At 43.1% G+C, this 12,992-nt stretch overlaps 1 protein-coding gene across 2 annotated transcripts in view; it reads left to right on the forward strand.

Annotated features, from left to right (window-relative positions):
• LOC137353282 (guanylyl cyclase C-like) overlaps positions 1 to 12,992 on the forward strand; it is a 97,632-nt gene that overhangs the window by 60,970 nt on the left and 23,670 nt on the right. For both annotated transcript variants that reach the window (XM_068019385.1, XM_068019386.1), the window contains 5 exons: positions 1,785 to 1,866; positions 5,030 to 5,135; positions 7,950 to 8,012; positions 8,592 to 8,663; positions 9,840 to 9,944. In XM_068019385.1, the coding sequence (XP_067875486.1) occupies positions 1,785 to 1,866; positions 5,030 to 5,135; positions 7,950 to 8,012; positions 8,592 to 8,663; positions 9,840 to 9,944 (428 nt within the window). The remainder of the gene's footprint in view (positions 1 to 1,784; positions 1,867 to 5,029; positions 5,136 to 7,949; positions 8,013 to 8,591; positions 8,664 to 9,839; positions 9,945 to 12,992) is intronic.

The following is a 12,992-nucleotide window of genomic DNA, read 5'->3' on the forward strand; positions in this document are numbered from 1 at the left end:
TTGGCTTTATGAATAAAGACAGAGAGTACAAAAGCAACAAAGTTATGCTAAACCTTTATAAAGAACTGGTTAGGCCTCAGCTGGGGAATTGTATTCAACTATGGTCACCACACTTTGGGAAGAATGTTGAGGCCTAGTACAATGTTGTTTGTGTTAGGAAAAGCTGCGTAGATCTGGCCCATTTTCAGCAATCACCCTGCGCAGTGTTTACAGGGGCAGAGGTTGGTGTGCACAGTTTGGGCTGAATTCTATGGACCCCCCCCTGAGATGAGGTTGGAGGTGGGGTAGGGGGGCGCCCATAGAATCGCGACGGGTGGTGGGGCACGGAGGACCCGTCGTCTCCCCGTCTCCAAGCGATTTTGTTGGGTGCAGGATGGACTGACAACGACCTTCCCACCCAGAGGTCAATTGAGGCCCGTAAGTGGCCTATTAACGGCCACTTATGGGTCTCTTTCCCACCCCCCACCCCGTGACTGGGATTTAACCAGCGGCAAAGGATGCCTTCGCCACATGGGGAGGTTGCCTCTAAACACAAGGTGCCCTTCCTGCGGGCTTGGGGAGTGGGTCCCTCCTCTGTGGGAAATCTGTGGTCTATGGAGGAACCTCGCTTCCAAAACCGCACTTCCCTGGCCCCCTCCCCCTGCACTTCACAACCACCTTCCCACCCAACCACTTGCTGGGGCCTTCTGGACTGGCCCCAGCATCCCCGCCTCACTGACCTGAGGTTCCAGCACTGGGTCCAAGGCCTCTGCAGTACCAGCAGTTGGCCATCGCTCCCGGTGGTGCTGCCGATACTGCTGAGCTGTCAACCCTGTGATTGGCCAGTAGCTCTTGGAGGTGGGATTCCCATCTTTAAAGGGACAGAGATCCCACGCCAGGAACTAAGGTTCCGGAACAACCTAAGATTGCACTGGCGGGGGGCTGGAAAAGGTTTTCAGCCTGACGCTGGGAGCCCCGCCAGCACCACAAAATCTGACCCTTTGTACACGCATGTGCATGTGATTTTCCTCTGTGGTTCCTTTCCTTCCTTTTCCTGCTCCCGTGGCTGTAGGTGGGATTTCTCACAATAGATTCACAACAGCATATCATCTGCCAGTGTGGGAATGGTCCTGAGTGGGAGGGGATGGAGTTTGCCAACACAAACTGAGAAGGGAGGAGAGCTGTGGGGGAGGATGTGAAAGGTGCCGCGATGTCACTGTGACAACCATGAAAACAATTTCAAAACAAATGAACAATCAGGCTTATTGATGAAGGGGGCCAATATGTAACAGGTTCTCGACATAAGATGAAGGAAAATCCCCAGCAAATGTCGCCTCTGTTGGGTGTTTGTTTTAACTCTCTTTATTCCTTAGGCTAATCAGAGGTGAGATCAACAAGAATTTAAAGCTTCTAAACCAAATGTTTTAATTAATATTAAAACATATGTTTTACAGATTCATTCATAAAACCTTAGTTAAAAGCACAACTCAAAACTCAGAACGGCCAATTCTTCTGCTTTGGGATCATCTAAAAATATTGGAGATGGGGAGAAAAAAGGACTGTTTGACTGACAGTCAAAATTAATCCAATGTGAAGCGTCTGTGTGCTTTCCAGTTGACCATAGAAAAATAGTGCGACTGGAGGATGGATCAATGGCGGGAGTGTGGGGGTGGGGCAGTTCGAGGCAGGAGGTCATGTAATGAAACCTCTAAGTAACCAGAGTTGGAAACCTCTAAATGCGATGCGGACTTTTGATCCCCAGTTCCATTTTAACTGGTCCAACACCCTCTTATTTTCCCCTGTAGGCATTCCGAATCTGACGGTTGCAGTGATAGGTTTGACTGTCACTGTTGTGGTGGTTATGATGATTGCACTGTTTGTACTGCGGTGAGTAGCAGCAGTTTTATCTGATGAATAACATAAGTAAGCAAACTGCTCCCTGCAGGGACCCACTGGCATGATGAAAGACAGCAGGACCTTGGTTAGATCACAATAAAACTGAGAGGTTATACTGAGAGCTAGTTAAACGTCTAATCTAATCCTATCAGCATCACCCTGTATTCCCTTCTTCCTCATGTACTTATCTAACTTTACCATAAATAAATCTATGTTATTAACCTCAACTACTCCATGTGGTAGTAAGTTCCACATTTTCAACATTCTCTGAATAAAGAAATTTCTCCTGAGTTATTTATTAGTGTCTGTCTTATATTTATGGCCCCTAGTTTTGGACACCCCCATGATTGGAAACATCTCTACATTTACCCTATCAAAACTTTTCATAATCTTAAAGACCTCTATCAGGCCACCTCTCAGCCTTTTCTTTACTGTTCAGTCTTTCACAGAATCATAGAAAGTTTAAGGAACAGAAAGAGGCCAGTTGGCCCATCGTGTCTGTGCTGGCTGAAAAACCTATTCTAAACCCACCTTCCAGCATTTGGTCCGTAGCCCTGCAGATTACAGCACTTGAGGTGCATATCCAGACACGTTTTGAATGAGTTGAGGGTTTCTGCCTCAAATACCCTTTCAGGCAGTGAGTTCCAGACCATCACCATCCTCTGGGTGAAAAGGTTTTTCCTCATCGCCCCTCTAATTTTTCTACCAAACACTTTAAAGCTACGCCCCCTCATCACTGACCTCTCTGCTAAGGTGACCAGACCCTTCACCTCCACTCCATCCAGGCCCCTCACAATTTCGTACATCTCAATCAAATCTCCCCACAACCTTCTCTGTTCCAAGGAGAACAACCCCAGCCTATCCAATCTTTCCTCAGAGCTGTATTTTTCCAGTCCTGGCAAGCTCCTCATAAATCTCCTCTGTACCCTCTCTAGTGCAATTACATCCTTTCTGTAATGAGGTGACCAGAACTGCACACAGTACTCAAATTGTGGCCTAACCAATGAGTTATACAGTTCCAGCATAACCTCCCTGCTCTTATATTCTATACCTCGGCTAATAAAGGAAAGGATTCCATATGCCTTCTTAACCACCTTATCGACCTGTCTGACTACCTTCAGGGATCTGTGGTCATTCACTCCAAGGTCCTTCACTTCATCTACAATTCTCAATATTTCCCCATTTATCGTGTATTCCTTTGCCTTGTTTGACCTCCCCAAATGCATCACCTGACACTTCTCCGAGTTGAATTCCATTTGCCACTTTTCTGCCCATCTGACCAGACCAGCAATATCTTCCTGCAGCTTACAGCTATCCTCCTTGCTATCCACCACACAGCCAATCTTTGTGTCGTCTGCAAACCTCTTGATCTTGCCCCCTACATTTTATGTCCAAATCGTTAATATATGCCACAAAAAGCAGGGGACCCAGTACTGAGTCCTGCGGAACGCCACTGGAAACAACCCTCCAGTCGCTAAAACACCCGTCAACAATTATCCTTTGTTTCCTGCCACTGACCCCATTTTATATCCACCTTGCTGCATTTCCCTGGATCCCATTGAATTTTATTTTTTTAACCAGTCTGCCATTTGGGATCTTGTCAAAAGCCTTGCTAAAATCCATGTAGACCACATCAACTGCACTACCCTCATCTATCTTCCTTGTTACTTCTTCAAAAAATTTGATCAAGTTGGTCAAACAAGATCTTCCCTTAACAAATCCATGCTGACTCTCCTTGATTAACCTGTGCCTTTCTAAGTGACAGTTTATCCTGTCTCTCAGAATAGATTCCAATAATTTGCCCACTACTGAGGTTAGACTGACTGGCCTGTAATTATTCGGTCTATCCTTTGCTCCCTTTTTCAACAGAGGTACAATGTTAGCAGTTCTCCAATCCTCCAGCACCTGTATCCAGTGAGGACTGGAAAATGATGGTCAGACCTTCTGCTCTTTCCTCTCTTGCTTCTTTAAACAGCCTAGGGTACATTTCATCTGGCCCTAGTAATTTATGAACTTTCAAGGATGCTAGTCCCATTATTATGTCCTCCCTCCCTATGTTTATCACATCCAATACTTCACACTCCTGCTCCTTGACTACAATATCTACACCGTCACCATTTTTTGTGAAGACAGATGCAAAGTATTCATTAAGAACCATACCAACATCTTCCACCCCTACACATAGGTTACCTTTTTGGTCTTTTATGGGCCCTACTCTCTTCTTAGTTATCCTCTTACTCTTAATGTATTGATAAAACATCTTTGAGTTCACCTTGATTTTGCTTGCCAATATTCTTTCATGCCCTCTCTTTGCTTTCCTTATTTCCTTTTTAATTTCACCCCTCCACTTTCTATACTCCTCTCGGCTTTCTGTAGTATTGAATTCTTGGTGTTGGACATAAGCTTTCCTTTTCTGCCTTATCTTACCCTGTAAGCTCCTTGACATCCATGGGGCTCTAGATTTGGCCATTTTACTCTTTTTCTTCGTGAGAACATGTTTACTCTGAACCCCTTGAATCTCCCCTCTGAATGCCTCCCACTGTTCTGACACTGAGTTACCTTCAAGTAACTGTTTCCAGACCACTTTTGCTAAATCACTCCTCAGTTTAGTAAAATTGGCCTTGCCCCAATTGAGAACTCTAACTCCTGTTCTATCTCTGTCCTTTTCCATAATTATGTTAAAACTTCCTGAATTATGATCACTACCATCAAAATGCCCTCCCACTGCCACCCGTTCCACTTGCCCATCTTCATTTCCTAAAACTAAGTCTAAAACTGCGCCCTCTCTTGTTAACTTGCTACACACTGGGCAAAAATGTTCTCCTGAATGCACCTCAAAAATTCTGCTTCCTCAATTCCTTTCTCACTAAAACTATCCCAGTTCATATTGGGGTAATTAAATTTCATACTATTACTGCCCTATTGTTCTTGCACTTCTCAGAGATTTACCTTCAATTTCTGCTACAGAAAGATAAATATCTCCAAACAGGAACTTTACCGATAAATAATCACACTGTATTTAATTTAGATGATGGTTCAGCCTTTCCCATAGGTTTGGTTGTTGCCACAGTTCCCCTGTCTCTGCTGTTTTGTAGCCTCAGGGTGTGGTTATTTCTGCATATTAATTCTTTACTTTACAAAATGTTGCCAACAGAAAGTACAGAAAAGAACAGAGAATACATTTAAAGAAATGGTCGCACATTTCTAGCGACCAAATCATACCACTGGAGGAGGACGAGAAGAACCGCATCAACCTGAAGGTAGATCAACTCAGAAGTGTTAGCAATGACAACTTATATTTATATAGTACCTTTAATGTAATAAAACGTCACAAGGCACTTTACAGGAGCATCATAAAGCAACGTATGACACTGAGCCACAAAAGGAGATATTAGTTCAGATGACCAAAAGCTTGGCCAAAGAAATAGGTTTTAAAGAATGAAAGGAGGAAAGTGAGGTGGAGAAGCAGAGAGGTGTAGGGAGGCAATTGCAGAGCTTGGGGACTAGGCTACTGAAGGCACAGCCACCAATGGTGGAGCGATTAAAATCAGGGATGCACAAGAGGCCAGAATTAGAGGATTGCAGATATCTTGGAGGGTTGTGGAGCTGGAAGAGATTACAGCAATAGGAAAGGGCAAGGCCAAGGAGGGATTTGAAAACGGGGATGAGAATTGCAAAATCAAGGCAATGCTTGACGGGGAGCCAATATAGGTCAGTGAGCACAGGGATGAAAGGGGAACAGGGCTTGGTGTGAGTAAAGACACGGACAGCAAAGTTTTAGATGATCTCAAGTTTACGGAGAGTAGAATGTGGTCTATCAGCCAACAGCGCATTGGAATAGTCAAATCTAGAGGTAACAAAGGCATGAATGAGGGTTTCAGCAGCAGATGAGCTGAGACAGGCGAAGTTGGGCGATGTTACAGAGGTGGAACTAGGTGGTCTTAGTGATGGCACAAATATGAGGTCGAAAGCTCATCTCGGGGTCAAATGTGACACCAAGGTTGAAAACAGATTGGCTTAATCTCAGACTGTTTCCGGGGAGAGGAATGGAGTGGGTAGCTAAGGCATGGATTTTCGAGTAGGGACTGAAAACAACGGCTTCAGTCTTCTAATATTTAATTGGAGGAAATTTCTGCTCATCCAGTACTGAGGCTGCCAAAGCTTATACTGGACATTTGTGTTTCAAGTAAGTCTCCCAAGCTGTACAAGCAGTTAGAGGCTAGATTTGATCCTATTTGTGTGCTGGGTTAGCTGATCTTAGTCAGGGTAGCTGTAGAGGGCTACAAGTAGCCCCAGGCTAGAAAGTGGGGAGAAACTAAATTGAACCAGGAATTTGCATTACTTGAACCCTTGAAAGTTTAGATTGTGAATGCAGAGTGAGGATCAGATTTCCTTGTGATATTTCTCACAGCTGAATAGCCTCTCAACATCCACTGTCTAGGCTTACACAGGATGAATGACAATTTGGATGAAGGGTGCTGAGAGGACGCAGAACCATATCCAGTCACAGTGCCTCACGAGGAGAGGAAAAAGGCCATTTCTAAAGTGCGGTGGATGGTTTTAATGATTCTTTATTACTGTAAGAATGATAGGATTGATATTCTTCCCTATTTTATTACATTTGTGCTGCTCAGGTGGCTTTCTAATGGTGTTATCTGTCAGCACTCTGTCACTGATGTCAATGGGTCACATCACTGCTCTATTGATGATGTCATCAGCCAACACTGCCATGCTGTGGGCAACTGTTGTTAAATTTATGGCATTGTGAAGAGGAATCTTTCATTCACATGGTTGATCACTTCATCGCTGAAATTCACGGAATATGTTCAGGACTTTAACGTGTGACACTTATATTTTCACTTTTTTTCTGGCCAATATTTGAACTGTTCATTCATTTTATTTGCTGTTTGTGGGACCTTGGTTAAAAGAAAAAAAGAAATTCTTGCCTTTATATAAGACCATTCATGACCTCAGTATGTTCCAAACTGCTTTGCAATGAATTGAGGTGTAGCCACTGTTGTAATATTGGAAAAAGCAGCAACCAATTTGGACACAGCAAGATCCCATGAGCCACAATAAAATAAAATGACATGTTCAGCTGTCTTGGGTGTTGAATGAGGGATAAATACCGGCCAAAGTACTAGAGAGAACTTCCCTGCTCTTCTTCAAATAGTGCTGTGGAATCTTTTACCTCCACTTGCGAGGACCTTGCTTTCAAGTCACCCCCGAAAAACAGTATTTCCGACAGTGCAGCAGTTCCTTAGTACTGCCCTTGAGCGTCAGCCTGGTTTATAGGCTCAAGTTTCTGAAGTGGCACTTGAACTCACAACCTTTGATTCAGAGGCGAGAATGCTACCCCTGAGTCACAGCTGACCCTTGGTTGCTTTGTTGAAATGTACTTAATAGGTTGTGAAGCACTTCGGAATGTCCTGAGGATGTGATAAATGCTATATTCCTTACTGCTTTTGCTTGTTTCGCTCTTTCTTGTATATTACTCCCCTCCCAGGCATGTGAAGGGATTTGATAGAGTAGGTAAGAAGAAACTGTTTGCACTGACAGGAGAGTCTGCAATGAGAGGATTCTGATTTAGGATAACTGGCAAAAGAAATGGAGTGACGATGAGGATGTTTACGCAGTGAGTTGTTATGATGGAATGCATTGCCTAAAAAGCAGTGGAAGCAGATTCAATAGTAGCTTTCAAAAGGAAATTGGATATATATCTGAAGGTAAGAAAATCGCAGGGCTATGGAAAACAGAGGAATGGAACAAATTCAATAGCTCTTTCAAAGAGCCAACATAGGTACAAGGGCTAAATGTCCCTGCCTGCATCCAGGTCTGTGCTAGTAGCAGTTTAGAGCATAGGGAATAAATCCCATCATGGGTTTGCAGCTTTTCCTCCTTCCAAACTTGTGATAAAAGGTAAAAGGAAGCTCAAATTTCACGGAATAACTATATGCTCTGGAAGTGCCTCAACATTTAGCCATCGGAGAATAATGGAAATTGGTGACAAATTAAAAAGACTCTGGCTCCCTCCAAAGTATCTGTGACTAATTAACTCTGTCTTGTATCCCCAGATTGAAGAAGACAAGAGAAAAGAAAGCCTTGTGCCATTATGGAGAGCAAAATATGACAAAAAGGTGTTGTACCTTGATTTTAAAATTCTCATCCTTATTTTAAAATACATTCATGGCCTCGCCCCTCCCTCTCACTGTAACTTTCCAGCCCTACATTCCTCTAATTTTCATCACGCCAGCATTGGCGGCCATGCCTTCAGCTGGCAAGGCCCGATGTGCTGGAATTCCCTCTCAAAATCTCTCCCCCTTTTTATGTCCCTCTCCTCCTTAAAACCTACCTCGTTGACCAAGCTTTTGGTCACCTGTCCTAATATCTCCTTATGTGGCATCAAATTCTGCTCCCTGTGAAGTATCTTGGGAAATTTTACTACATTAACGCTGCTATATTAATGAAAATTGTTGTTGTTACACCAATCCAACAATTACAATGAAAGGCTGTCCAGAATAAATGTGGTCAATATCATTGCCCACTGCCCAACACCCAAGTAATTACCTGCTGCCACCTCGGATACCACATACCAGCACACCTCCTTAGTGTGGACATAAAACCTTCCTCGCAAGAATATCTGGCTTACAAACCTGAAATCCATGCTGATGCAGGATTTGAAGTGAAATATTCTTTCCTTTTTCTTCCTCACCCAGATTGTTGTCTTGAAGGAGCTGAAACACAAAGATGGCAACTTCACTGTGATGCAGAAGATCGAACTCAACAAGGTAACTCCACTCAACATTCACACCAGTTCAAAGCACGCTTGTTAACATTTGTAACAAACACATGGAAAAACAAAAGAAAGATTTTGTATTTCTATCGTGCCTTTCACAATGACTCAAAGTACTTTACAGCCATTTAAGTACTTTTTGAAGTGTTATAGAAACCGCGCAACAAAGGTTTACGTGTGTGAATATTGTAAAGAGCAGGTAGGAGGTCCTAGTTTAATCAAGAGTAAATAAAATTGCACTCAAGAAGCCCAGATGGTCTAGAAATAAGACATTGTGTAACTGAAGAAAATGGACATTTTAGAAACCCAGAGTAACTCTCAATTTAATGTCACTGGATTAGCAATGCAGAGACCCAGGCTAGTAGTCTGGGGACATGGGTTCGAATCCCACCATGGCACATGGTGAAATTTGAATTCAATTAATAAATCTGGAATTAAAAAGCTAGTCTAATGGCAACCATGAAACCATTGTCGATTGTTGTAAAAACCCATCTGGTTCACTAATATCCTTTATGGAAGGAAATTTGCAGACCTTGCCTGATCTGGCCTACATGTGACTCCTGATCCACAGCAAAGTGGTTGACTCTTAAATGGCCTCTGAAATGGCCTAGCAAGCCATTCAGTTCAAGGATAATTGGGGATGGGCAATAAATGCTGGCCGAGCCAGCAACACACATCCCATGAACGAATAAAAAAAAGCTCACTTCATTTGCAGCACAGCCCACAATCATCTGTGAAGCGCCTCAGGACATTTTATTACATTAAAGGTGCTATATTAATGCATGTTGTTGTTGGGAGGTCTAAGTGCGACAAAAAAAGCCTTTGAAGGTGGTAGGACGAGTTTATGAAAGCATCCTGGTCCTTTGCTAAGCCAAAGCATAGAGTCACAATTGTTTTTTATACAGCGAGTTGTTGTGATCTGAAATGCACAGCGTGAAGGAGTGCTGGAAGGAGATTCAGTAATAATTTTCAAAAGGGAATTAAATAAATACTTGAAGGGTTAAAAATTTGCATTGCTACAGGAAAAGGGCAGTGGGAGTGGGACCAATCCAAAGAGCGGGTACGGGCACGACAGGCAGCCTGGCCTCCTGTATGTGCTACATCGTTCTATCATTCTATGATTATTAAACAGCTTTCTACAAAATTCTAAATGAAAGTATTTCTTTTTCAGCTGCTGCAAATTGATTATTATAACTTAACCAAATTCTATGGCACGGTGAAGTTTGACTTGGAGATATATAAAGTGATTGAGTATTGCGAGCGAGGATCATTGAAGGTGAGTTAGCCACAGCCTCCCTCAGTTTAATTTGGTTTTGGGTTTATAGGGGACATATTGAAATGGTTGATGCTTTTCCTGGTCTGACCACTGAGAGATGAGCAACTTGTGGTGGGGGGAGGGTGGTGGGGAGAAAGAAAAACGAGTTCTGATTCTTGGTCATTATCCAGTAAGCTCTACTGGAAAAACATGCATTTGGCTGTTTGGTTAGGACAGGATTGAACTTAGCTGTGATGCCCCCTGCGGTCAAATACCCTGATAGTACTAGCTGACACATGAAACTTGCTCACTTGAGTGAGGTATTGGAGAGTGACCTACTTGTGGAAGCCAGGAAAAGAGGTGAACAAACTTGGGGGCAAGGGTGCATATGTATATATTTGCATTTATACAGTGCCTTGAACGACCGCAGGAAGTGTCAAGGTGCTTTACAGACAATGAACTACTTTTTAAGGTGTAGTCACTATTGTAATGTAGGAAATTCGGAAGCCAATTTGTGCACAGCAAGCTCCCACAAACAGCAAGTGATCATGACCAGATAATCTGTTTTAGTGATGTTGTTTGAAGGATAAATGTTGGTCAGGACACTGGGGAGAACTCCCCTACTCATCTTCAAAATAGTTCTGTGGAATCTTAAGCGTTTGCCTGAGAGGACAGACGGGGCCTCGGTTTAATGTATGATCCGAAAGGCGGCCCATCTGACAGGGCAGTACTCCCTCTGTATGGCACTGGAATGTCAGCCTAGATTTTGTGTGCAGGGGCCGGAATTTCAAATCGGGGTTGGGAACCCGGTGCGTTGATGAATTCCTGACCGGACCCCATGCCTCAGCTGCTCTGCTCTCACAACCCTGTTTTTAAATATAAATGCCCTAATTGGGCAGAAGGCAAGCTGCAGCACCCAATTAGTAGCGCTGAGCATATCTGTAAGGTGCGAGCTGCCTGCCTGGTGCCAGCAGTAAAGGAAGGCGGCAGACATGTTGAAGATTGCCGCTGCCTTGCTGAAGAGCTCCTTGACAAGGATGAAAGGGTCACGCAGGAAAAATGATGGTTAGGGGCCAGCACTGGTGCAAGAAGATACATTAAAAAACAGTTTTAACACAAAGACAAATAAACTTTATTTGGCCCCGTGGCGAACCCAACAGCTGGGCACTAATTCGGAATCACCGAAATAAAGTTTAAAAATTACATTCTGCACCGGACAGGCCCCTTAAAAAGTTCTTTAAGGAGCATAAAGGGCCATTAATTGGTAGCGAGCGGGTTTCCCTCACCGGCCCTTTGAAAATTGCAAACGATTCCGGAGGCGCCGGGATCCCGAGATGACCGCCAGGACTGCAATTTTGAAATCCCGCCCGCACCAGATCTTGACCCTGCAGCCCTTTGAAAAGCGGCTCCAGGTCTCTGGAGTGGGACTAGGAACCCAGGACCTTTGACTCAGATGAGAGTGCTGTCACTGAGCTATGGCTCTGTGGTTGTTGAAGAAAGGGCTGGAATGTTAGAGGGTTAATATATTATCAGATACTGTCTACAATACATTAGTAAGAATCGTGTGGAACTGGAGGTATCACTTGTAGAACAACAAATGGCTGGAGTTGAGTGAATCGTAGTGTTAAACTGATAAACTCCAAATTTCATGAGTTTACTTTATAAGTTGCATCCCACTGCAGATTGAATAAACTGGGGAGAGTCTATGTTACTGTGTATTGTACGGAGATCAATACCATTTCCTCTTTCTGTAGCTTTTTTGAAAAGAATTGAAACAATCAATTATAATAGGCAGAGATTGGCACAGTCGGCAAGATTCTCCACCCGTTGGTTCTGGGTGGGCATAAAGCCGAGCCCAGTGAAGTTACCTTCCAATTTGAAATAAAAATATTCCATCTCCCCTGCCCGCTCCACTAGCGTATCCTGTGATTTAGCAAAGGGACAGCATTCATTGCCTCCAGTATCATCAATGTTCCAACTCCAGAACATTGTAGATGCAGCAGATCACTTTGAATGAGAAGAGATGAGGGGGAGAATAAAATAGATTCAAATTCACCTCTTTTCAACAGATGTAAAACAGAGAAATTCATGTATATGTGGGTAGTCTGTTGGTTAGTCTAGCAAAATCGATTCTAAATAAGGTTTTTTATAAACAGGAACTAATTCAGGCCCAAAATCTAAATGAAGGTAAGTGCAAGCTCTTCAGTAGAGACTGTGCTTTGTTGAGATTGGTGTCCTAACTTTGAGTTAGGCTGTCCCCCCAGTGAATGGGGTTCGGCATAGACAGAGAAAAAAACAAATAATCCATCGAGCAAGATGCTGGGACCAAGAAAATAGTAAAGGTTGAATAGTATACGATGGATAGATATTGTGGAATTTTGCTAGATTAACTCTGGGCCTTCAAGGAAAAGCTATTCAAAACATTAGTCAGGAGATTAATTGGGTGTGTAGAGTTAATAATAGAGTAGAGTATACATAGATTGTGGACGGAGATTGATTGGGTGTGGTAGAGTCTATGATAGAGTGGATGGTACGTGGGCTGTGGAAGTAGCAGGTTTAATAGGACCCTTTCTAATTCTACGTTTTCTTTTGTACGAATGAAGTGGATATTTGACTATGAACTATATTTTAAAGGTTCCATTGAACTACAACAGACCATATCAACTTGGCCCAAATACAATCCATTCCTGCTTTTATATGGAATTAGATAGAATCTGCAGGACAGGAACAGGCCATTTGACCCAAAAGGTTTCAACCAGTGTTTTTGATCCACACAATCCTCCTCTTCATCTAACCCTATCAACATAACCTTCTATTCCTTTCCCTCTCATGCTTATCCAGCTTCCCCTTAAAAGCATCTATGCTATTCACCTCCAACTATACCTCATGGTAGTGACTTCCACATTCTCACCACTCTCTGTTGGATTTATTAGTGACTATTTTCTATTTATGGCATCTAGTTTTGGTCTCACCCACAAGTGGAAATATTTTTCCTATGTCTACTCTATCAAACCCTCTTCATAATCTTAAAGACCCCTACAGAATAAGAAAGAAAAAAAGAAACATGTC

The sequence above is a fragment of the Heterodontus francisci genome, chromosome 41 (genome assembly GCF_036365525.1).
Source record: "Heterodontus francisci isolate sHetFra1 chromosome 41, sHetFra1.hap1, whole genome shotgun sequence".
NCBI lineage: Eukaryota > Metazoa > Chordata > Chondrichthyes > Heterodontiformes > Heterodontidae > Heterodontus > Heterodontus francisci.